The 26,355-nt window shown below is 40.8% G+C and overlaps 2 protein-coding genes across 6 annotated transcripts in view; both read right to left on the bottom strand.

Moving 5' to 3' along the window:
• Positions 1–5,550, bottom strand: part of LOC115170941 (KAT8 regulatory NSL complex subunit 1) — a 78,867-nt gene extending 73,317 nt beyond the window's left edge. The window contains exon 1 of one of the 4 annotated variants that reach the window (XM_029727343.1): positions 5,437–5,550. The gene's annotated coding sequence lies outside the window, so the exon portion shown is untranslated. Of the gene's footprint in view, positions 1–3,491; positions 4,095–5,436 lie in introns of those variants that run through there. The other 3 variants (XM_029727342.1, XM_029727345.1, XM_029727344.1) reach the window with 3 other exon arrangements.
• Positions 5,551–8,013: 2,463 nt separating this feature from the next.
• cdc27 (cell division cycle 27) lies at positions 8,014–26,101 on the bottom strand. Of its 2 annotated transcripts, none has more exons than XM_029727340.1 (19): positions 25,896–26,101; positions 24,480–24,555; positions 23,789–23,936; positions 23,519–23,644; positions 22,494–22,591; positions 22,052–22,221; positions 20,009–20,226; positions 18,430–18,541; positions 18,069–18,187; positions 17,671–17,770; positions 15,505–15,709; positions 15,053–15,225; positions 14,676–14,828; positions 14,241–14,449; positions 11,296–11,413; positions 10,907–11,035; positions 10,688–10,762; positions 9,993–10,155; positions 8,014–9,620 (listed from the first exon to the last, which is right to left on the bottom strand). In XM_029727340.1, exons 1-19 carry the CDS (start codon positions 25,920–25,922, stop codon positions 9,532–9,534), a joined length of 2,508 nt encoding a protein of 835 aa, XP_029583200.1. In that variant the 5' UTR covers positions 25,923–26,101; the 3' UTR covers positions 8,014–9,531. The 2 variants fall into 2 exon arrangements, with proteins under 2 accessions (XP_029583200.1, XP_029583201.1); XM_029727341.1 differs by having other exon boundaries at positions 9,486–9,617.
• Between the last annotated feature and the right edge of the window lie 254 nt (positions 26,102–26,355).

Genomic DNA, 26,355 nt, shown 5'->3' with positions numbered 1-26,355 from the left:
CAAGTCCAGGCAGGAGTCTGGTAAATTAGCCCATTGCCCTTGTTCTTAGCCCATCTTTTTTAAATCAAAGTTTATTTGGGGATTTAAGTAATTATCACCACTGGTTTCTCTTCAGGCCATTGTTTGCCCTTTTCCTCCCTTGTTGAGTGGGGTTGATATATTTGTCCTGCTTCTCCCACCTGGCTGGCTGGTCCATGTTTCTCTTATGTGAGGTGGAGGGGGGAAAAAAAAGGTAAAAGATTTTCAGGAATGGAGCATTCTGGGAGGAGAGTTTGAACAAAGAGATTGTTTCAGGTGTGTTCCGAGCAAGGTTAAGTTCAGAGGGAGGCACTGCCCTTTGGTTTGAGATGGATTGAGGTGGAGGGAGGGGGATGTTGGCTTGAGGGCATGAAACGGGAGGGTGTGTGCATCTGAGTGTACTTGGCCTCGGCAGACTAGGCTTGAACTATCAAAACAACCAGCAAAGACGTTGTTTTAGTGAGCCAAATAGTCACCCTTCAGCTCTTTCTCCAGTCAGGATTCCAGGAAAGAGACTCGTGTGTTCCATATAAGCAACAGCTCAAGTATATGTCAAAGCAAGGTGTACAATACCTGCAACCCAAAAACACAAGCGACAACAACTGCTTCTACAGAAAACCAAAATAGCAGCTCATTTAGATGTATGAATAAAGCTGTGATTGCTCAGACTGATTTCAAGTGTGTCTGACTGGAACAGATTATTCATCATGAGCTGAAGTCTTCAGAGAAGCCAGACATTAACCGTCTGAGGGGGTCTGAACAATACCAAGTAATAATATTAGTAAAACCAACAGGCTCTGCTTTCATCTCTCCAAGTCAATCGTCTGACAGGACAAATCCCAAACCCAGTGCGCCTATGAAAACACACTGCAGAGCTGTACATGTAGATTTGCATAATCATCAGAAATAGGCCTACATTTTGGCCTAACCAGCGAAACAGATGTTGCTTTATGCACATTATGGTCTGTAGCCTACAGCAGTAACCAGCCATACCTCTATTGGTTGTTTCCTGGTAACTCTGCTTCTATATTGATTGGTTAGATGCAAAATTAGGACAGAAGGATCTAGAATATAGGCTGAGGAAATTGCTATATGCTCTAAGTGGCTAGGTGCTAGGATAGCCTAAATCAAGGCCAAAAATGTATACACATACCTTTTTAATAACTTACAAGAGGACTATTTCTGTCCACAATACGGTGTTACGTAACGCAACTTTTCCTACTTAAAATGCAACCAGCAAACCATAATATTTTCATACTTTCGGTTGGCACTGGCAGTATCTAACATTTGCAACAATGAGACAATTTTCTTGGAGTGGAATGCCCTGGAAAAGTGATTAAAGTGGGGAACCGTTATCATTGCTGGGAAGGACAAAAGCTGAGAGTAAGTGGCTTGAATCCATGCTGGTTTCCCATTCAGGTTATTGGGCACCCTCCCCCGAGTCAACCAACGGCTTCCAAATTCATAAACTAGATACTTGTTGTGTTAGCCTCCTCCTACGGTTGCTCCAATACCACACACACACACGTCTCGAAGACGGCTGATAGGATTCCACCCAGATCTAAAGGGTCAGGGGGGGGGCCTTTATCAATTGGATGGCTTATCAAAACAAATAAGAGGAGTGAAAACAGGCAGTGAAAGGACTCACACTTTCAGCAGCATATTCTCCCAGTCCTACACCATATCAAACAGGCTAGGGAGGGGCCATGTAATCTGAGTGAACAGCTCTCCATTAAATTGGGTATAACATGGAACCAGGCCTGAGCTAGCGGTGCCATCAGTCCAATGCAGCAGCAGGCGAGGTGCTCATCACCCTCTATTCATAAAACGTCTCTTTGACTCCAACACATGGGCTGCAATGGGGACAGGGTCGTGGGGGAGGTCACCCTGTCTGGCCAATATGTGCAATCAGTAGGCTTTTTTCTCTATGCTCCACAGTCAGGGCAAGTCCTGTTTATGTGTATTTAACCTCCTGAAACCATTTCCCAAAAAGCACATGTCAGCCAGACCCTGATCTCTCTTGAAATTCAGTCAATGGATTTGCAAACTGCAGAGGCCCCAGTACAGCAGCAGAGCACAACAGTCAAGGCCTCACTAGCTCAGCTACACCAAGAGTGTACTGTAGTGTCCCCACCCATAATGACAGCAAACAATCAGGAAGATGAACTTCCTTTAAGATCTCATAATCTCACTAATGTTCATCTTGTGGGGAGGGGGAGTTTACACAGAAAATGACAGCACTGTAGTGCTGAGATCACATATGATACAAGGATATGCAACTTAACACATAATATCATGGAAAACTACAGATGTGTAACACACTAACCAGGGGTTGAGCAGGTTAGTGTGCAATTAAAGAGATTCACATGAACACAGTTCCTGGTTGATAAAGGGATGGGGCAAAATTACAATATCTGCGCTGACGTTAGACAGTATACAAGCACATAGGAGACGGTTGAGATCATGGCATGGCAAAACCTTGATGTGTTGATATTGAGTACAATGATTATATTGTTCCTTGTCTTTTTTCTAGCGGCCTTGTGTATATCGCTAAGTCACAGTTTAGGCTAAATTGAAATGTTACAATTATTTAGCAAACTAGCTAGGTTGGTTTCTGCTAAAGGAAATTATTTGTATTTAACAATTAGTGGAAAACGTGGCGCCTGCAACTGCCAGTGGCTGCGCCATTATGTAAACCTCGCCATAAATTACTCAATTGGAAATGTATCCAAAATTATAATGTAATCTATGCGACAATGCATTTTCTAGGTTCACGTTTAAGGATTGCGAAAATGGTTCCCCTCTCACACGACTGCGATCATTCGATAGAATTGCTTGGGTGTGTATATTATGCACGATTAAGTTCAGAATGCGGTGGCGCAGAGATGCATTATATCGTGGGCAATACAGCAAGCTTGCAAACTACGTTTTTAAAACGGCCTAAATACATTTATACAAGTATGTTAGTAGACTGACTAGGGGCAATTTGGATACTCAATCAAGCGCTTCGGCGAATAAGGCTTGACATTGACACAATTGTAGCTGGTAACGTTACAGTTAAACGCTAATATCAATGGTTTTACGATTATGTCTGGCCAGCTGTATTTTCCCTCGCACTCTGCCATATTTTAAGAATGTCACGGCTCATGTTCACTGGTTAGCTGTAGATTACTATAATGGTGTACCCTTGGCAGCAGAGCGTTTCAGCTACAGCTAATGCAGTAAGAGGAACAAACCTAACGTTACCTACACTGTCTGTAGATACAACTTGGATTTGAAAGGAAGGTAGACCCAGCTATGCAACATAAAAATACTAAATAAATCACACAAAAAAAATGGTTGAGCATTACTACAAATGCGAGATGACCGGTGTGCAGGTTACCGAACAAGTTTATTGCTAAATGATGTTGCAACATTTCAAAGTTATTTTTTACTACGGAGTTAAAAGTAACAAAGAAAAAGGAGGAACCTACCACGTGATGAGGAGCCGATCCGGTTAAATTTTTAGAAACAAATCCCGCACTTTGATAGTAATTTCATCAAGGAAACAAAATATGTTGAAAAACAAATAATTCGAGAATGCCTCTTCACAAAATCCGTCTCGTGCGATCCAAATTGGGTAACCCCGTGTTACTCCCGAAATCACGAAATGGGCGAAACAACGAGTACTTGAGGAACCGAGTCAGCTTGCTCTCTTCTCTCTCTGCAATTATTAATGCTCAATCTAGTTTATTTCAAAGGCGGTTGAATTCGAATTGACCTTGTCATATTTCCCAACGCCATTTATCGACGATTTGTTGTGTATTTTCCCCGGCAATCCGTTTTTATTGTTGCAGTTTTAGGGAGAGCGTCACACAGAAAATGGCGGCTCGCTCCTCTCCCTCGGATTTCAAGTCTGACAAACAGAACCCGAGAGCAAAGCCGCGGCGGGAGACATTCCTCATACTCGCCACTAGTGGAACTTCAGCCTGTCTCCGCTAGAGGGAGCCAAAGTCAAGCGTTCCATTTTCTACATGACTGAAACTGGGTTGCTGTGTCTTCCATCATGGCTCAATTAAATCGTGACTTGCAGTTATTACATGTCACGCAAGAGCCGGAATGGATCCAGTTTCATTATAACCCTAAATCAAAACGTGGTTCTGAAGGATTGGAGAAAGTGAATGGTTATGGGTTCATAACCAGGACAAGGATACACGGTTAGTTATAAATATCTATGATACTACCCTGCAATGTTATGATAGCATGTGCGCCAAAGCATTCCCCAATCGGAAACACTCTTTTCACACCAATTCAATACCGAAGTTACTTTTTCATAGCAGGTTAGTATAATTAATGTAGCAGGTTAGGAGACTGAGGTTAAGGTTAGGAATAGAGTTAGAATAGAGTTAGAAATGGTGTCCTAACCTGCCACGAAAATCACCTTGTATCTAAATGTCATGAAAAGAGTGTGTCCCATTCACCCCATAGAGGAAATATATGGGTGTTGCATAGAATTCTAATGTAAGGCCAGGGGGAACCAAAGAACACAACACTATTTCCATTTCTTCAATGCAACAGAGGGCACAGATGGGCAACACAGCCGAATGCAAAACCTTTTGTTCTATGAGAATCTTCATCAGCTAACGTCACTTTTTGTGAATTTTTAAGCATTTATGTAATAAAAAAAACACATAAAAGGCTTCCTAATTCATAAAGGTCATGTTAACTGACTGATATTACCTCATAGAACAAAACTTATAAGATCTCCTAAGGCTGTGTTAACCTCAGACCTTATTTTCAGCGTTTATCCCAAAACCTTATTCTTCCCCCATAGGAATGGCTGAATTAACCAGAGGTTACTCATTTACGTTTTTTAGGACTTCAAGCTGGCGAGCTCTATATAGGCAAAGGATGGTCCTGTGACCTCTAGGGTAATCTAATTGCAATCATTCACTATATTACCTACAAATCCAGTTCCTTTCATTAGGCAAACATAAAACTGCTTACAGTTTGACGACAATACACATCTATATGGATGTCATATCCCCTGCCTTATGATCCCTGCCATTGATATTCCACCGGTTCTGTATTCTGCAACTGTCCACTCTACTAATGTACTATTCCGCCATCTAGTGGTATTTAGTAAAGTTAACACCCCCTATATTGGATAAACCACTCCTCCACCTGTGTGGATATGACTCCCGCACCGTATTAGTTTAACAGTCTTTAGGTTGCTATGCCAGACAGTGACACAATATTGTAGTGATACATCATTTCAGATTATAGTGAAATGTCAACCATAGTCATTTCTGGAACAATGCACTTTGGCAATCTGTCCAAAGTTATTAAAACCAAGCACTGTGCATGTAATAACTCTATGCATGATGATGACACATGATCAATACTGTATCATGAAACACATGTGTCGTGTATACATACCTTGCAATAGCAAAGCTCACCTCCAACCAAATCCATCCTTAAGGGTAAAAATATCCACTGTGTCTTCCAGGTACAGTGCATTCAGAAAGTATTCAGATCCCTTCACTTTTTCCACATTTTGTTGCGTTACAGCCTTATTCTAAAATGAATTAAATTGTTTTTTCACCCTCATCAACCTACACACAATCCATAATGACAAAGCAAAAACAGGATTTTAGAAACCCTATTCTTTTTTTATACATTTGCAAATATTTCTAAAAATATTTCTAAAAACCTGTTTTCACTTCATCATTATGGGGTATTGTGTGTAGATTGATGAGGGGGGGAAATGATTTAATACATTTTATAATAAGGCTGTAACGTAACAAAAGGTGGAAAAAGTGAAGGGGTCTGAATACTTTTCGAATGCACTGTGACTTCCACAAGGTAATTCCTCCACTTCTTTGTCCGAGGTACCTGTACATACAAACAAATTGCATTATAAATCAATAATATACCTATAAATCATGACTGACATAGGCCTACTTGGCATGGCCACTACAAAGAATGTCGAAAAACACCATTTGTACAGAACATTATGTGATCGATTTTTGTTGTTCTGAGTATGCATGACAACCATATTATATTTAGAGAATGACCTGGCATTGTGCCATATTCAAAAATTATTCTGCAAGTTATCTTGTTGAATTTTGGTGAAGATTTACGTGCAGCTACAGTAACACTAGACTAGGACACAATCTTCCACAGTCTTCAAAATGAAGAATGAAAACTGCATTCATTTGAGACTCAATACTCTGTTAGCTTGACTGATTTTGTGGAAACGGGCTGTAGCCCATAATCAAATATGTTGGCTAGCTAATAGCTAGCGAACTCCACGGCCCTTGTCTAAGTAAGTTAGCTAGCTGGCGCGTCTAGCATAGCTTGCTAGCAATCCCTGTGCTAAAATCTATTACTATCTTATAAACGTAGCTAACCATACACAATATCACGCACTGTGACTTACTGTGCAAAATTCTACTGTAAATATCACAATGTTATCACAATTATTTACTATATAGTGTATATAATTTTGCAAGTGTGTGTGCCTACTGTACGACACCCGAAGAACGATAGCTAGCTAGATACACTATTTGGCCTGTTGACTGCAACCCCACAGTAACGTTAGCAGTTTTACCTTAGCATTTCAAACTTGATCATCAAATAAATCAATAACATATAAAATAACACACTTCAATCCCATCTCTATTCATTTTATCTTCCAACATAATCCGTTTTGTAAAATTACGTGAGATAAACTCAGTTTTAACATGACAGAGTGAAGAATTCATGTTCACTCACCTGCACAAGTCAACCAGTCTTGAACCGGAATTACCCGCCTGCCTAGCACTGTGATTCGTCAATTTGGTTATGCAGCGATGGCGATTGGTTTATTTATCCTCTGGTCTGCACGGATGGACGTCCAGTTGAAAGTAAATAATATGGAAGTTTACCAGTTGTTGTCATTAATATACAAGCTCAATAACAGTGCAATACTTTAAAATAAAATAATTTGGTTAGACTAAATAGTTAGCCAATTACTCTTCAACGTCAATTTCACCAAATTATCCCGGTCTCCACCAAATCATTTGCCACAAATTACTTTGTATTTAGTCTCCAAATTTCAACCCTTAATTGGCTAAACGGAGCATAATTTGTACCTAGTAATAGCCACTGAGAACAGTCGAAGCTGTTTATTTGCTTTTTCAGCAACCTATTACGGTGTTAGATGTGTTGACAAGCTGATGCTGGGTCACAACAATTGAATCACTGTCATTTGAAGGGGCTTTTCTTCAGGCTGCTGTAGTGTGTAATATTACATTGCAGGACTAAAATTGCATTATACAGAGATAATGGTGCTAGCCAATGTGGTTGTATGTGGAGTGGCCCAGTTGTCGAGGACCTGAAACCGACTAGGTGTATTGTCAGTTAATGTCATGCCCCACTTGCAGAGGTCTTTCTGTCCTTCTAAATGATAAGACTAACCTTAAAATAACCTTCTAAACTCCATACACTGGCTCCAAGTTCCTGCTTGCATCAGATGCAATGTCCTGCTATGGAAGTGACTGCAAGGATACGTCAGATGCAATGTCCTGGTATGTCAGTGAGGGCAAGGATACAACAGATGCTCTTCCCAGTTCTTCTGATCCAGGTCCTCAATTGTGGAAATATCCTCCCACTGCTGTCAGAACCGCTGAGTTATCTTCATCTCCTGTCCTGAAACAATACTGGTTTCCCCCCACTTATAAATCATGAACTAATCATTAGTGTTCTCAATGCAATTAATTGAGACTTGTGATATAAATCCATACTTAATTTAAACTAGGCTATAAACTGTTGTTCAGTCCCCCAATCATTGTCCAATTTACTCTGATCAGCATCTACTAAGATACATTGTCTTATCAGGTGTTTGTAAAGGCATACGCAGCCAACAAGTCTTACATTTACTGTCTTATCAGGTGTTTGTAGGCAGACGCAGCCAACAAGTCTTACATTTATTGACATCACATTTTGGGGGAGTACAAGGCAGTCAAATAGAGGTCATGTTTAAAGTAGTTTATTCTATAATCTCAAATATCCTTAAAATTAATAGCACATATATACATGAACAGACATTATCCCCAAAGACAGAACACATTTTAAGACCCCGACGCACTTGCAAAATGAGAACATAATATTTTGACCTGGCTGTGCAGAGAAATTAAGTTGTTTGCCTTAGAAAAAAAAGGACCAAAACTTTAGGAAAGGCATTTCAACTCCTTGATATGGGGCAATATTTCTGAATGTGGCACTGAGATTACTTTCCCAACTGTATGTTAAGAAGCACATTAAGAAACATTGTATACATACACACAGAATCAATGCTGAATTCCCCAAACACGCATTTGGATGTTTGGGTGACTAATTCTAGACCACATGCATCCAAATATTGAAACTGGGCATTTAATCCCCGTCATCATACCTTGTATTAATGTGGTCAGTGAGGACCAACCTGTGGTAGGCTTGTGCCAGATCAGTTTGTGCTCTTTCCAACTCCATTAATGTAATTGTCAAGCCGAATATGTTTGGTACGACGAATGACAAGTAGTTGGCATGATAGCTCAAACAGACTGACACTCAGGCTAAACCTGTGGATGATTATCATATTTTAGCACATTTGTTTCTAGAAGTATTTCATGATGAATCACCTCAAAAAGAACTGCACATCAAATCTTGTTGACAGGTTGATGAACCACTGGCTTCTCATATCGTTGTCAATAAGAGGCACTTCTAAAACAAACATGGTTAAATGTCACTTTTATTTATACATCTGTGATCGAGATATCTGTCATTGCTAGATCAAGTAGGAGATATTATCTGTCTGCTTTAGCTGAAACTTGCCGGGCCATAACCATGGTTGGAACACATTGGACATCAACGCCTGGAGAAAAGGCGAGAAATGTGCTTGACCTCATTTCTCTCCCATACATTTACTCACAGACCAATCAGGAGAGAGGAACCAAAGAGTTACAGGCTATAACACAAGTGTTTATTCAGAGTAAAGCTGATAAAAAGAACATAAAAAAACGAAACATTAAGACAGGAACTTCCATGAATGTTTGTTGTTTATTCTTCTTCCGTGGGCATGAGCGCAGCGCTCCAAACCTAAAAGAAGCGAAAGTGATGTCTTTCAATGATGATGGGCAGGACATTCAAAATCAGCACTGATGGGGCGATGTGGTGCTGATGAGGTATTCTAGGAAAAACAAACCAGAAACGAAAAAAAAAAAAAAACGTCCACACATGGCTGCATGGGAGCCGACGAGAATGATAAGCCAGTGAGGACTAAGGCATGACAGGAGAAGGACGAGGATGGTAGTGGTGTGTGTAGGGGTAGAAGAAAACGAAACCAAGAAATAGCAGATGATGAAAATAAATCAGAGGTACTGTATTAGCAGCAGTTTGTTTTCCTTGTTTTCCTTTTTTTCCTCTTCCTCTTTAATACTGGAGTCCAGAGGTTGGCTCCAGATTGGCATGGTTTAAGTCCAAAAGAGGGGTCGGGGTGGAGGGGTAGGGGAGTTACAGGACCTCGTCGCTCTCAGCGGTATGGAGCTGCGTGTCGTCTGCGTCGGTCATACTGCTCTCCTGCGACTCCTCCACCTCAGCTGCTGGGGACAAGGTGGCGGTTAGAGGTCAAAGCATGGCTCCTGACAGTGGCACTTTTCAGCTTCCTTCTTGAAGTAACAGACAGAGACAGAAACCTAACCATATTGGCATTCTCGCCCTAAGATATGTACTTTAGTGGTAGGCCACTTGGCTACACCTTTCTGGAGTGTTTCACATATACTATTCAAATTCGGACGTATATTGACTCAATTATTTACTACTAGTACTCAATGTTTAATTTTAAGGCTGTCAAATATTTTGCATTCATAAATGATGCAACTCATAACAAATGTACAGGTCATTGCCATCATTAACAGGGAACTAAATGGTCATAGCCATGTGTCAGTCGGTCATGGCAGTTACAGTGGTTGTACCTGAGTCATAAGGGTAGTCCTCAGTGACAGGCTCCTCGTCGTCAGGGAGGTACCTCTTGTCTATGGCCTCTTTGATCTGATTGTTGGCTCCTTTGGGATCCAGGTCCATGGCCCAGGAGAAATTCATCAATGCCAAGTGGGTCTGGCCCAGCTTCTTATACACCTGAGGGGAGCAATAGGGAAGAAAGCATGATTAGAGCAGGACACACCATCCATATGAATACATTCGTAAACTAGGAAATATGTCACTAAACCACTACCTACATTTACATATTGCCACAATTACCTCAACTTACCCGTACCCCTGCACATTGACTCGGTACCAGTACCCATTGTATATAGCCTCATTATTGTTATTTTATTGGGTTACTATTTCTCCTAGTTTATTTAGCAAATGTTTCTTACTTTTTAAAAACTCTGCATTGTTGGTTAAGGGCTCGTGAGTAAGCATTTCACGGTAAGGTCTACACTACACCTGTTATATTCGGCGCATGTGACGAATAAAATTTGATGTCATAAACATCTCATAGCTATTTAGTCCATTGCACAAAGTCAGACTATATGAGATTTTAGAGGTGAGTGTAAAGTGGTCTATTATTGAGTACGAATATCAAAGTGACAGTCAATTCTTCACTTATGGTTGGCTCCTTTCCTCGTAATCCCCACAAAGAAAATAAAAGTTTACATTTGCTTACCTTTCCTATTAAAAAGTAAACAAGGGACTCTTTGGGCACTATTTGTTTCAGCTCTTCAAGCTCTTGAAGAGCCGCCTGAAAAGGGAACACAAAACTGTTTGCTTAGACTTAACCAATAGAAAATACAGTGAACAATGATAATATTAATATGGAAGAAGAGGAATTGTGCTGAAAAGTAGGTTAGTCCGTGTTCGCTTGTGAAATGCCATATGGACCTACCTTGTACTTTTCATTAGCGAAGAGGATGGAGGCCCTGTGGAATTTGCATAGAGGGTTCTTGGGGTCTATGTTGATCGCTCTATTCAGGGTTTCTAAAGCATGGTCAGACTTCTTCAGTGCATGCTGAACCTGTGTGGAAACAACAGGAAACATGGAGCATGTTAGTGTGCCATAAAGAACATTGGAGAAATATGACTCAAGTACCAAATGTAAAATACTACAGGCTTTGAAAATAGTAACAATAATACATATGATTTATAAAGTGTTTTTCGAAAACATAAATATGGTTTAAAAAAAATAAAAAAAATAAAAAAAATTCACCATATAATGTCTTGAAGTGCCCTGACAGACTGAGTGAGCTGAAAGAGTGAGTGTAGCGGGCCACTCACCACTCCGATGTGGCAGAGGAGCACAGAGCTCTGAGGGTTGATGCTAAGTGCCTTCTTGAAGTGAATCTCTGCCAGGTTGAACTTCTCCTGCTTATAGTAGATCATCCCCAAGCCATACCTGGAGATGGAGGGATAGAAAGAGAGATGGAGAGAGGAGAGAGAGAGAGGTGAGATAACAAGTGTCTCCCATAATCCTGAATTATTCACTAATATCGAAATGACGTTTTAGCTTTAATTCCTTACTGAGACTTCAGATTATTAATCTGCATTAAGGTAATACAGTGCTGTGTTCGAGAACACCTCAAGCGAGACCGATTCAAGACCAAGAATGGAAGGGGGGGGGGGGGGGGGGGGAGACCGGGTCGAGACCGGGAGGGGGACCTAGGGTCCGAGACATAGTCAAGACCAGAAAAATGCGAGTTTGTCAAATCCCCACCATAAGAGTTCAAAATGTCCAGTATTTCTGTGTTCATATTTCAGAACATATGGAATCTTTAGATATTCAGAATAGTGAAAAAATGCACACTGGGGGAAAATAGAGCCAATCTACAAATTATTACTAACCCAAACACAGTGGGGAACAATGGGCCTTCTACAGGCTAAGGATTTATAAAATAATAATTATAATAATGCTAATTCTATTATTTTCAATGTAGTTTGATTTAATCTCTTCAGTTTTTGTTGGAAAGAAAAGGTTAACGCTGCAGAGAAAAAAATTTGCCAATCAGGATTTCTTTGCTGGTCTCTGGGGAGATAAATCTACCTAGCTAAGTCAGCCATTGGCTAGGCCATCAGAAGCTAGAAAAAGGCTTCTGCTATTCAACTGTAATAGGGCAAAATTTTGGAGTGACAATGAAATCAACCAATCACATTGACTTAATGAGTGGGACCGTTTTTTTACAAAAACATATGGAAACTTCTGCACTTTTGAAGGCCGACAGGTCACTGCGCAATAGCGAGCAGTAGTTTTCCCACGGTCTAGCTAGCTGGCTTTTGTTGTTGGCTAGTTTGCAGCGGCTGCAGCAGGTGTTATCAAAGACGATGTTGTTGCTAATTTGTTAGCTTCTCCCTTTTCAAGAATAACTTTCAACAATAAGTTTTATTGTAGCGCGCTTGCTGTTAGCCAACTCTTTGAAAATAACTTGTGAGAAACAGTGTTGCATTTAAAGTGGAACTGACAGCATTTTAGCAACATAAAATCGTATACAAATCTGTTCATATACACACACACTAGGAAGGATGACACTTAAATTCTGACAAGCAACCGCTGGTCATTTTCACGTTTCATAAATTCTTAGAATGTTTGGGAATTACGTACACTAAGGCATTTGTGAAAATTCTATAGCAATATAAAGTGGGAAAGCGGCCGTGCATTTGGACAATTAATAGTCCCTGCAGTTAATAAAAATGAATAAAAACATGTCTTGTCCAGGACCGGAGTCTACACAGACCGGTGCGCTATAGCCAATCAGAGCTACAGTAGACCTTTAAATAATCATGCCATTTGCTACATGGGCCTGCAATCATTCACTTTGAACTGGACTGTGTTTACAGGCAGTTGTAACAGCTCAACTTTAGATCATTAGAACACATTCGCCAAAAGCCACAAATTACACCCGAATGGATTTCTGCAAATATGTAAACGACACGGGAGTTCTCTTACATTTGAGAACTTTACATTTCTATTGATCAAACAACCATGAAAAGGTAGGCGCTCTCCCTCAGTTATGCACATCAACAAGACCCAACAACTAATGCTAGCCAGAGCAAGATGAGATAAAATCTAACGAAGGAACATTAGATAAACACTCTCAAACTTTTTCAGCTAAACAATGGGGAATTATAGCCTCGTCCTTCTGCAGCTTGCCTGCCAATGCATGCTTGTCCCAACCAAGCACCTAAGCTAACTGGCTAAAGTTGGCTAGTTTGCTAACTAGCTACTTCCAGACACAAATGTGAGAGAACCTCACTGACCATTTTACTTGCCGTAGAAGAGCTAGTTACATGTTATCTAGAGCATTCTTGACTAACTATTACTTTTTTTGCCTATGTTTACTGACATCGGTCATATTCAGCAGGTGTTGTGCGTTCGAAAAATGTATCAGTTGTTCTGCGCTCTGGCACACTCAGACGAGAGTGCTCTGAAATCAGAATAGATAGCATCTCTTTTGCATTCGCAAATTCACTCTGGCTAACTGTTTAACAGTCGTTCAAGTTCTTGCTAGCTAACCAAATGACACCTGCATCTCTAGCTTTGTATAGCCACCGAAAAACGATATGAGGGGGGGAGTAACACACTCCTCCAATGGCATGACATCCTGCTAGCTAGCATTAGGCTCCAAGTTTTTAGCTTGCTACATAAAAAGATATGCTAGCCTATTAGCCACATTATGACTGACTTGTGATCATTCCCTTGCTAGTTTGATTGTATTGACATTCCCAACTTTTGTTACATTCATCCGTTTTTATATTGAGTCATTGAAACTGAAAAAATGCATCACGAATGGAGGCAGCAAACAATGTAACAGGCCAGCTGTGATTTTAAAACCTGATATTTTTTGGATTACCAAGAAATGTATTGGTGAATTATAGGGATGCACCGATATTACATTTTTGGCTGATACAGATATCCGATATTTTCCATGCCAAAAAACCTGATACCGACATTTACAATTTTAGCGGTCTTTTAAGCATTTTAGTACAGTTAAATAGTTGAAAAACACACACATAGACCAAAAAGTTATTTTGTTGGTATTTACGCATGTCCCAATTACCAGTAAAACATAATCAAAACCTATTTCTTTCAATTACTTGCTGTGCTGTTTCGTTGTTCATTTGTTCAGTCGTTTCATTCTCAACCATAATAGAGCATTTTCACATCTATTACGATTGTAATTCAGATTTTGTCACATCCACTATCACTACAAGGTTGTGCACTAACTCACCAGGCATTGTAGTGGCGTGTGTTGACTCTGATGGCGTTACGGAAGCAGGCCAGAGCCTTCTCCAGCTCTTCTGTGAGGACAAACTCATGGCCTAGCAGCGTGTAGGCATAGGCAAAGCCCGGGTTCACCTGGATGGCACGCTGAAAGAACTTAATGGCTATGTCATGCTCCCTCTGCAGACTGAAACAGTTACCAGCCACGCACCATGCCTAAGGGGACAAAGAGAGAGTTGGGGAGGAGGGAAGGAATAGAAGAGGAGCGGAAGGAGCAAAAATATGGATCTTTTAAATTAAGGCAACCATACTCCAAGACAGAATCACTTGTAAGCATTTCCCAATGGAAAAGTCTCAATTGAATGTACTTTTTAGTCCAGGACTAGACATGTGGATACGGTACATGCAACTGTTTGTCCCAGTGTGTTAGTTAACTACGTACCTCTGGTGAATTCTTGTCCATGTCGGTGAGGTCTTTGGACAGGGCCGACAAGGCCACGTCCTTCTGCAAGTGCCAAAGGGTGGTGGAGTAAATCTCCATGCCCTCCACCCGGTAGCTCTCGATGCGCCGCACCTCTGAGAAGATCCTCTCCGCCTGCAGGGAGGGGACAGGAGGCGAATAGTGAGAAAAGTTTCTAATCGAGTTATTGAGAAGAAGCAAAAGCCACCATACACAGCCATCGACCACTCTTTGCATCCATTTGACAGTCTTAACCCTGTGAAATGGTAGTAAGGACAGGAGCACATCTAGCTTCAGATGCCCACAATCCCTGTTTTAGGTATGAAAGATGAACCTAGCAAAAGAAGGCTCTCCCTTACCTGCATGTATTCGGCCAGCTCAAAGTGGGCCCTGCCGATCTGTCCCAGGACCCACCCTGTGTTGTAGTGATGGGAGGGCAGCTGGCTCAGGATGCTGATGGCCTCCTTACAATTGTAAGAGCAGAGGGCCAGGTACCCCCGGCCGATGTCTCGCATCAGCGACATCAGGCCATCTGGAACACAGAGGGAAAAGAGGGGTTTGGAGATATGGACTTGTGATGGCATCTTTGTAAGGACATTGTATGACAAGGTGGCTAATAAGACTATAGAAATGTAGTACAATTCTAACAGCAACTTAATTTTTACAAAAATTCAGAAAACTACTGCATTACATTGACATAATTTGTTTTTAATGGCAGTGTATCCCTACATCTCACCTCAACATCTTGATATGGTCAGGCAAAGAAGACAGAGTCAAAGTGTGAGTTAATTCTAACAGTGTCCCAGCTCACCTGCAGCAGCCTTCTGCAGACTGAAGACCTGGAACTGAGGAGAGCCCATACTGACTTTCCCCTCTGTCATGGACGAGTCCAGCTTGAGGATCTCAATGCTCTCGTTCAGATTGGATGGGGTGATGCCTCCCTTGCCCATTTTTGACTTGGTCTTCCGGTTGGGGATTTTGGTGGGGAATTTCATTTTCAGCTTCTTGCTATTCTCCTGTTGAGGAATGTTTGTTTGTGTTCAGCATCTCAAAGACATCTGCTAACGTCAGAACCATGTCTGCCCCCCCCCCCACTTTTGATATTTGGTAATAGGAAAAAGAGAAAAAATAATATCTTTGCCAAGAATCTCAGCAGCACAGCCCAGTGCCAGTCTGTTTTGTGCCAACCTCTATTCTATATAGAACAAAATAATACATATAAAATGCAATCTCTGCTCATAAATATAACACTACTTAAAATGCTAGACTTAAGAGCGAACTGATGTTTTTGTTTTCCTGGTTCAAAAGATGCACCACAAATCCTACTGTCCATCTCAATTCCAGTATTTGGTTATATGTTTAACCTGTTAGGGTATAGGGGGCAGTATTTTCACGGCTGGATAAAAAAATGTACCCGATTTAATCTGGTTACTAATCCTACCCAGTAACTACAATATGCAAATACTTATTATATATGGATAGAAAACACCCTAAAGTTTCTAAAACTGTTTGAATGGTGTCTGTGAGTATAACAGAACTCATTTGGCAGGCAAAACCCTGAGACAGATTCTGACAGGAAGTGGATACCTGATGTGTTGAATTGACTTTAAGCCTATACCATTGAAAAACAAAGGGGCTGAGGAATGTTTTGGCACTTCCTATTGCTTCCACAAGATGTCCCCAGCCTTTACAAAGTGTTTTGAGTCTTCTACTCTGAGATCTGACTGAAGAAGAGCCTTGGAACGGTGATGGCCAATTAGACACCTTGCGCACGAGTTGATGGTGGGTACTCTCATTCCGAAACGTTTTAAAAGAGAACCCAATGGTCCGCCTTGAATTTTATTCATGTTCTGGTTAAAAAAGGCCCTAATGATTTATGCGATACAACGTTTGACATGTTTGAACGAACGTAAATATATTTTTTCCGTTCGTGAAGTGAAGTCCGGCTGGCTTAGATCATGTGCTAACAACACGGAGGTTTTTGGACATAAATGATGAGCTTTTTTGAACAAAACTACATTCGTTATGGACCTGGGATTCTTTGGAAGTGACATCTGATGAAGAGAATCAAAGGTAATGGATTATTTACATAGTATTTTCGATTTTAGATCTCTCCAACATGGCGGTTAGTCTGTATCGCAATGCGTATTTTTCTGGGCGCAGTGCTCAGATTATTGCAAAGTGTGATTTCCCAGTAAGGTTAATTTTAAATCTGGCAAGTCCATTGCGTTCAAGAGATGTAAATCTATAATTCTTTGAATGACAATATAATATTTTACCAATGTTTTCTAATATTAATTAATTATTTTGTCATGACTTGACTGCCGGTATTGGAGGGAAACGATTTCCTGAACATCAACGCCATAGTAAAACGCTGTTTTTAGATATAAATATGAACTTGATAGAACTAAAAATGCATGCATTGTCTAACATAATGTCCTAGGAGTGTCATCTGATGGAGATTGTAAAAGGTTAGTGCATAATTTTAGCTGATTTTATGGTTTTGGTGACGCCTGTCTTTGAATTGACAATACAGTACACACAGCTATTGTCAATGTACTCTCCTAACATAACCTAACTTTATGCTTTCCCCGTAAAACCTTTTTGAAATCGGACAACGTGGTTAGATTAAGGAGATGTTTATCTTTCAAAGGGTGTCAGATAGTTGTATGTTTGAAAAACTTGAATTTTGACATTTATTAGGTTTCAAATTTGCCGCTCTTGACATGCACCTGCTGTTGATAGGGTGCGCCACGGGTGGCACGCTAACGTCCCAAATAGCCCCAAGAAGTTAAAGGAAAAATCAACTCAAACTATATTTTGGTATTTGCTTCATTAGTCCCATAACATATTGCATATCAGCAGTCAAGTTTTCAAGATATTGGACTTTCAAGAAGCAAAGTGTCACTTGCCATATCATCTCATTTGAATTATTTTTTTTAATTGTAAAATTCCCAAGTAGTCTCTGCTACGTTACCTTGGCAGTAGAGCTGGCACTGGTGAAGAGTCTGGAGCTGCGTCTGGGCTGCACGTTGGGAGGAGCAGCGATTGTGGGGCTCAGCACTTGAGGCGTAGTACTACAGTAGGCACAGACAAACAGAGCACAACAATGGTCATCAGGTCTTCACACTTAGACAACCACTAGCACAGAGAACACCAACGCCATGAAATGCTGCAGTGTTTGAATTTTAAAGCACAACACTTGACTCAAAACAAGTATGGACCACAATTTCATAACATTTACACAATTTCACTCTGCATGAATTCTCACTGAAAATAAACAAGTATTGTGAGGACAGCTGTCTTTTTTGGCAATATCTCTGCATTTCCATACTGTAAACATGGGTCCATATGGGCCTTTTAATGAGCACATACCTGGTCTGTGGGGGGGCAGTGGTCTGAGTCTGGTTGAAGGGGATAGGGATGATCTCCCTGCTGTTGCCACTCTGTGCAAACACCGACTTCGTCCCCGGCTGACTGATTCTCGCTACAGACTGAAGAAGGAAAAGTGGGAACAAGCTATTTTTTTTTAATGTCCAACAAAACATCGTTGACCTCCATTGTTGAATCCGTCACTGAAATTAAAGGAATCTCCTTTGAAGTTGAAATGTTTTCTATTCAGCGTGCATAGAACGATTTTTACACACAGTGTGTTGCTCTTCGATCAACGCTCCAAATAGGAGAACCACATAGCGGTTGGCGTGTTGTCTTCATTATAGCAATGACGCGTGCGTACCTTCTTTGGTGGGACTCCGGGAGGGGGTGGCTCCATCCCCGAGCCACTGTGAGAGTAGTTCTGCAGATACAAGGGGTCCCCTGGGCTGGGCTCCAGGGGCAAGATTCCAAAACTGGGAATAAGATCATTCAAATGGATTCTCAGTATTTCTCATCTACATTGTTGACTTATTCAGCTCTGTATAATTTAGCCTATCATCCAGAAGTCCCCATGGAGGCCATTTACATTCAGTTGCAGTACCAGAGAAGCTTGTAATGCAGGTAGAAAAGCCCTCACAGAACAAAACCGTCGTAGAGGACAGAGGAAAAGCAGTAATCAAGACGTCCTCTGAAGCCAGTTATCATTACAGTCTCCCTAATTACAGGCTAGTGGACAATGGAGTTGGAGGATGAATGCGAGACCAGTATGTACTGCAGCCAAGTGCACAATATCAAATTATAACCTAAATAATGTTACTTGACTACAATTTTCAAAGCCATGGACAAATTACTAGCGGAGTGATCGCTGACAATATAATAATGTTCTGAGGAGAGTGCCAATGCATATGCCTCTATAATGTAAGGTGTCCAATAAAAAAAAAAGCATATTTTGACCAATGGGTAAAATAACATTAAATTGGGCAGATACTCCTAAAAAAAAACAATGCTCCAAATCTCATGTCTCTATCATAATCCATTCAAATGTTAGAGTTTTCACCCTTGTAGGATGACTAAATCAATGGAGGCCAGAGACGTGGTCAAAATACTGGAAAATATTCTGCTAGGCTGGATGCTGTGCGAGAATTAATAAGGCAAACTGACAAGTTCACCGTTTAACTCAACATCTTTCTTATAAAATCCGCAGGACATAAAACAATATAGAGGTAAGATAGATATCGATTTTGACATATGTAATGCTTTCATGTTTTTGGTATAAACTTTTCGTATTAATGTGAAATTCCTGCTCTACTTCAAAGATTTCACAAAAACAAACGCATCTCTGTGAAATGTCAACAGAGCATTGAGTGTGTACCAAGCTTTTATCTTCAAAGTCTTTTACATTTAATTCAGCTCGTGTCATGCTAATTTAGCTTTTTGCGACCCGCGGAAACAACTTTGAAGACAACCACAAAATGCTAAATCCTTAAAAGTTATAAGAAACCTGCACCGCTATGTCAACAAAGCTTAGTGCTTATTAACGGATGTATTTGGTTACAAAATTTGACTTTTTTGATATGTTAAAAGACCCCACTGAAAGATTTAGAACATGAATAATCATATTTGTCTTGGTCAAATGTATTTTATAAACATAAGGAAGTGAAATTGAATCACCAAAGTGCATTTTTACCCACTCTGGGCAGAGTGGGTGGACACCCTACATAATAACACTGTAAAAGTAGTCAAAGAAGGAAACATGTGGGAGTGCCTCAACACACAGGGAATACACACCACTCAAAATACAGTGCCACACGACACTTATGAGCAGATTGACACAGGCACGCGTTATCTATTCACTTATAATAAAACAGCCTAACACATGTAATAGAGCCTCTACTGAAAAAAACATCTTATGTGTGTGTACGGGGTGAGACCACCAGTACCTGGGTGTTAGGGGGCTGAGTGCTGCCGGTCCCCCCAGTAGACTGCGCCCACTCTTGGGTTTGTTCTGCACTTGTTTGGATAGCAGGGAGCCGCCTGTACCCAGAGGCCCTACAGTGTCCGGGGAGATGACGGACGAGTCGATGTAGGACATGGTGGAGTCTGTGTTCAGAGACGAGTACTTAGAGTTGGAAGACTCCAGGTTCAGTCTGTTTAATTCCTACAGGGGAGGGAAAGGGAACGAGACAGCAGTTGTCAGTTCTTCATTGCACATTTGGATAGGCAGGTTATTACAAAGAACTGTGGTCTTTGCTTGTGAAGTGCAATTTATCATAAAGCGTTCATTAGGGGTGTAACGGTTCACCAAACCCACGGTTCAGTACATATTGCGGTTTTTGGGTCACTATTCAGTACAGCGGAAAATTAAATGCCAAACGTTACTGTAGATAATTTTAGTATTGGCAAAAGATGTCAAACTAACCCAGGAATAGATCATGAGCCATATAATGTAGGGCCCTATAAAATCTGTTTTATTTTTTTGTCTGGTTTCATTTAGTTTTTCCAGGTTTCAGATTTATCCCATTTTTCAGGTTCACTCAAAAATTGGAGGTCCTGGGGCCTCCCGAGTGGCACAGCGGTCTAAGGCACTACATTAAAGAATCTCAAATATATTTTGATTTGTTTAACACTTTTTTGGTTTCTACTTGATTACACATGTGTTACTTCATAGTATAGAAAAACCCTTGAATAAGTAGGTGTCCAAATTTGACTGGTACTGTTTGTGTATATTCACTAACGTTCAAAAGTTTGGGGTCACTTAGAAATGTCCGTGTTTTTTAAAGAAAATCACTTTTTTTTCACATTAAAATAACATAAAATTGATCAGCAATACAGTAAATTACTATTGTAGCTGGAAACGGATGATTTTTTATGGAAAATCTACATTGTGTCTTTTTCTTTGAAACTCTATCTAGAAGGCCAGCATCCCGGAATCGCCTCTTCACTGTTGACATTGAGACTGGTGTTTTGCGGGTACTATTTAATGAAGCTGCCAGTTGAGGACTTGAGGCGTCTGTTTCTCAAACTAGACACTCTAATGTACTTGTCCTCTTGCTTAGTTGTGCACCGGGGCATCCCACTCCCCTTTCTATTCTGGTTAGAGCCAGTTTGCGCTGTTCTGTGAAGGGAGAGGTACACAACGTTATACGAGATCTTCAGTTTCTTGCCAATTTCTTGCATGGAATAGCCTTCATTTCTCAGAACAAGAATAGACTGACGAGTTTCAGAAGAAAGTATTTTGTTTCTAGCCATTTTGAGCCTGTAATCGAAGCCACAAATACTGACGCTCTAGATACTCAACTAGTCTAAAGAAGGCCAGTTTTATTGCTTCTTTAATCAGGACAACAGTTTTCAGCTGTGCTAACAAAATTGCAAAAGGGTTTTCTAATGATCAATTAGCCTTTTAAAATGATAAACTTGGATTAGCTAACACAACGTGCCATCGGAACACAGGAGTGATGGTTGCTGATAATGGGCCTCTGTACGTCTATGTAGATATTCCTTTTTTAAATTTTTGTAAACATTTTTTTTTTTTAAATCATCCGTTTCCAGCTACAATAGTCATTTACAACATTAACAATGTCTACACTGTATTTCTGATCAATTTATGTTCTTTTAATAGACAAAAAAAATGTGTTTCTTTCAAAAACAAGGATATTTCTGTGAACTCAAACTTTTGAACGGTAGTGTGTATACCGTGTACATATAAAAATATATATACATTTGGGTTCACATTGCGGACCGAACCGAGGTCCCCGTACCAAACAGTTCAGTAAGAATAAGTTTACTGTTACAGCCCTAGTGTTCACAGATCACCTTCTTCCTCAGTCCCAACCCCTGACCAAACACCAGGTCAAACACTCTCATCTTGGCACCAATGGAATGCAAGCCATCATTGTAAAGAGAGCCAAACCTGGCCTTAGAAAAATATGAACAGGAATACTGGGTTTAAATGGACAGGGGGAGGGAGAGTCGAAGGGACGTACTAAAGTGTCCTGGGGCGTCTCCATGAGCACCGTGTCCACCTGGCGGTGGGGCATGTTGTGGCTTGGTGTGTGGGCAGGGCTGATAGGGAACAGGGGAGGGGCTCCACTCCCACCGCTAAAGAACTGCAGGGATGTCAGTCTGAAGATCTGCTCTGGGTCCGGACGATCACCTGACAACAAAGATACAAGTTAATACAATCAGCTTAAGAAAAGGGGGGGAGGGAAAAGAGTGGATTTGAGCCTGAGCACCGGTCAGGGAATTAGATTTGGATCTGCCATCATGCATGGGATTAGGACCAGTGTTTCTCATGTTTGTCTTACAATGACAAGTGAATCAAACTCTATTGTTAATGCAAATACATATTCTACTCTATCATCTTAACATGCATTATATAACTAACTATCCTACCACCCACCCACCCCAGCTGATTGACTGACTCACCGATCTGACAGAGGGACTCAAAGGGAGACCACAGGAAAGGATTCATACTCAGGCTCTTCTGATAACATTCAGAACCTTTGGCCAGACGATCCGTTTTGCTGCACAGACAGAAGGAAGAAGAAAATAATGATCTCGATATTGAGTGACGCATGTGGGTGATATTGCACGTGCGTGCCTCACACAACAAAACACATTGCGCCCGGTTACGTTAATCTAATTCAGAACATTCCAGCTAATATCTTTGTCAGGATTAGCTTGTTCCTGTACCTCAAATCTAATTTAGAAGAGGAAACAACCACTCACTGGGCATTTATGGTTGTATTACAGTCACACATGTTAGATACCAGACCAATTACCTTTGCTTAACCGCTACATTGGTTTTCCTGACATCACACAGTAATAATGCAACAGCACTGTGAAATATACCAGCACACCACATTGTTGTTTAGAGTCCGATTTCTGAGATGGTTAAACCTTAGAAATTGAGACAACAGCATTTTGATTGTGGTTCATGCATGTCTAAATTGTAACATGATGTTCATGAGTAAGTGACAATTAAATGCTCGGACTTTCTAGCCCACTGGTTGAGCTTACATCATGTTCTAAATACAGTATCTCTGTAGAAAAGGACATCCCCTGCTTAGGAGGCTGCTGCAGCCCCTTCATGCATTCAAATAGTCCATTTGAATTGACCAAGGTAACATCCAAGTATCATTCACAGACATGCCTCCTCTCCAATTCTCAATTTCTGCTCCCTTTAATTCATTAGCAACACCATGGGAAGCTGAATTAACAAGGTTTCCTTCAGGACACAATAAACGAGTCCATCGCGACAAACAAACATCAAGGCACTGCTACGCCCAACCCTCTTCACTAGGGTGCAACGTCTATCACTCAGTTGCATAGTAAAACATTAGGTATTGCTATGTGATAGCTAGCAGACAAGCAATCAACTCTCAATTGAAAACGTTCCCGAACATGCTTTAGATTGGTCAACAATGAAGTAATGAACATGGTTATCCTACCAATAGATTTGCCCCAATAGGGACAATGTGAAACAGGCAGAGTCTCCAAACTCTGTGACGATATCCTCCTGGCTCTTCTGTTTGTTCAGGACCCCCCCTGTCAGGATCTGCTCTCCCTCTGCAAGCCTGGGAAGAGAAGAAGACCGGACCACTGATGTCAGCATACAGGGGTCAAAGAGGGAGGGAGCTATCCAGACACTCTGGATTCAAAGCATGCACAATGTCATAGCTATGAGACCTAAAACACCAGAAACAAAATAACATCCTTACTTGCTCAGTTCCACACAGCACTTGGCGAGGAGGTATTTGCATTGTGGCGTTGTGCAGCTGTGCCCCTTGAGAAGGCGGTATGCCTTGTAGGCCTTTCCTGAACGATAGTAGCATGTGGCTAACAGAAAGAGGGCCTCCTCCGAATGCACTGTGAGGAGGATAAGAGATGCATCCAAATTATGCATTTGCATAATTTGCACTTAAATTAACATACAGATACATACTCTGACACACACACAAACACCAAAAGCACAATCCCAGATGACTAGGAGTTATAAATATAAATGTTATTAATTTGGCTCCGACATTTTCAGACTTGCACTGACAGCATTAGATTCCTTTTGGCATGTGACCAATGTTCATACTTGACATGTTATTTTGATCGACTCACGTCTACGCTATAGCCTAATAGTCCACTGCAGTGTTTTGCGTTCCACATTAAAGCAACTACAGCCTACAGGCTATTCTATAAGAAATGACAATGTGTTCTAAAACCTGTTTTGCATGTGTCGGTCAGGCCCCACAAGCCACCATCATGTCAAAACATTTCAGAAGTATATGTGTGGATTAAAGCAATCAGGTGGAACTGTACAGTTGTCTGCACAGTAATGTTAAGCTGAAAGAGGAGGAGCTCAGCTGTGCTGCAGCATGGACAGGAGCTTCTTAAAACAAGAGGGGTAGATTTTATTACCTTCAGCATATAGTCTCTCGGCCAGGAACACGGCATCTCTGTAGGCATAGTGGTTTAGTGCATGCCAAACAGCAGCCTAGACACAGGGAGAGAAACAAACACATCTGCATCTCTACATATTGTCACATAGCCTACTATGATTGTCTGATCTGGTGGTGGCTCTGACAGCAAGCTTTACAACTCACTAATAATCAATGGCACATGCGTTGATAATACATTCTCTGAATACAAAGCTTGCAGCTTATTATAGCAAACGATTCAATCTTATGGCTGGCTGTTAGCTAGATAGCTATGAAATGTTGACACAGCAAACAACCATTAGCTAGTTACATTCGACGGGCAGACAATGCTATCTTAAAAAAAAAATTGAGGGGGTTCACTGGTCTAGGCGAATTTCAGTTTTTCGTGGTGTCAAACATTTAGCTATCGTTATTTCATCGTTCGATATCAATACCAACATCTGTGGCCATAGGATAACTTAGCAATGTAACGTCTAGCTAAGTACCTCAACTCAAATGGAGGTACTTGGCTGTTAGTTAAGGTAACGTTACTTGGCTATGTCAGATCTGATGATGTTTAAGGTTACGGTAGCTAGCTGGCAAGTAGCTAGCTGCATCAAATGTTCAACAAACGCTATGTCAATGCAGGCAGCAGTTATCCATGTAGCTAGCTAGCACTGAGTAGTTAGCTAACTAGCCAATGGTTTTCAACATTTTCAATTCAGCTGTCAAAATGCCCATTTACAATACAACCTGAAATAACCTACACCTTGGTCGACATACTAGCTAACTTAGATGCTAGCTTAACGACTTTAGCGTTAGCTAATGTTATGTTGCAGGGAGAATGACATCGAAATAATGTCAACCATCATCAATCTGATCAGCTGTAATGTTTAGCTAACTAACTTTAGTTAATTTAGATAACGTTATTTGAAAAACTCACTTTACTGTCATAGTCTAAGTTAGTAACGTTAATTAGCTAAAGTTAGCAAGTTATGTTAGTCTAGTTTTCCAGTAGCTAACTAGATTACTAACATTAACCAGATAATTTCAAAACAAATGTTGAGGCTCCATAACTAGTAGCGAGTTAATGTCGCTAGCTAAATATGGCTAATGACTGAGCACCTAGTTAGCTGGCACCTACCGCTATCTAATTTCGTATACCTGACTGACAGTGGCCGTTCTAAAGAGTACCCCTGTGTGGTATATATTGAATAACAGGCACTAGTTTATCGATTTTAACAACTAAGCAACTATTCGGAGACTGCTAGCTGGCTAGGCCAAACCATTTCTTCTCAGGCCTCGGTGTAGCAGTAGTGGACCTTTCTGGTAGGGAGGTAACCATGCAGGCCACAATACATTCCTCTTGTCCTGCATGTGACAGTTCTCTTCTTGGTATAGCAAACTGCTTCGTTACCTGAACAGGTTCCTGCAGCACCGTCATTCCGTTGTCAGGCTCCTTCTCTCGTCCACTGTTTTTTGTTTCCCTCTTTCTTCAGTTCCTTTCTTAGTTCAGTATCCAGGCCAGAAGTAGCTCTGAAGATTTGAACACAACGACCGTTACCGACCATGCCGAAAGCTCCCGAACATATCCGAAACAGATGCAAACGTATCAGTTTACGAATAGAATCGAAGATCGGCGGAAATAACCGAAACTGTTGTTAGCTGAACTATAAACTCGTGTATCAACCATAGAGATCGATCTTTATATCAGTGTAAGTAAATCCGAGACACTATGTTTAGTTTGATATGTTACGTTTCATATGGTATGTATTAATTTATGGATGTCCATCATCCATTTTTTATGATATGTTACGAAATGCAATTCCTACAATATGTCACGAATTTCAAAACGTATGATATGTTACTCATTCCAA

Source organism: Salmo trutta, chromosome 32 (genome assembly GCF_901001165.1).
Source record: "Salmo trutta chromosome 32, fSalTru1.1, whole genome shotgun sequence".
Taxonomy (NCBI): domain Eukaryota; kingdom Metazoa; phylum Chordata; class Actinopteri; order Salmoniformes; family Salmonidae; genus Salmo; species Salmo trutta.
This window is presented reverse-complemented; position numbering and strand designations above follow the sequence as displayed.

What these genes read in the sequence shown, in the direction of transcription:
- cdc27 (XM_029727340.1), bottom strand. Translation starts at nt 25,922, where the DNA reads ATGACGGTGCTGCAGGAACCTGTTCAG. An exon ending in GTGCCAGCTCTACTGCCAAG is followed by an intron (nt 15,710 to 17,670) that starts GTAACGTAGCAG and finishes ATTCCTCAACAG; the next exon opens with GAGAATAGCAAGAAGCTGAA. An exon ending in TCTGCAGAAGGCTGCTGCAG is followed by an intron (nt 15,226 to 15,504) that starts GTGAGCTGGGAC and finishes TCTGTGTTCCAG; the next exon opens with ATGGCCTGATGTCGCTGATG.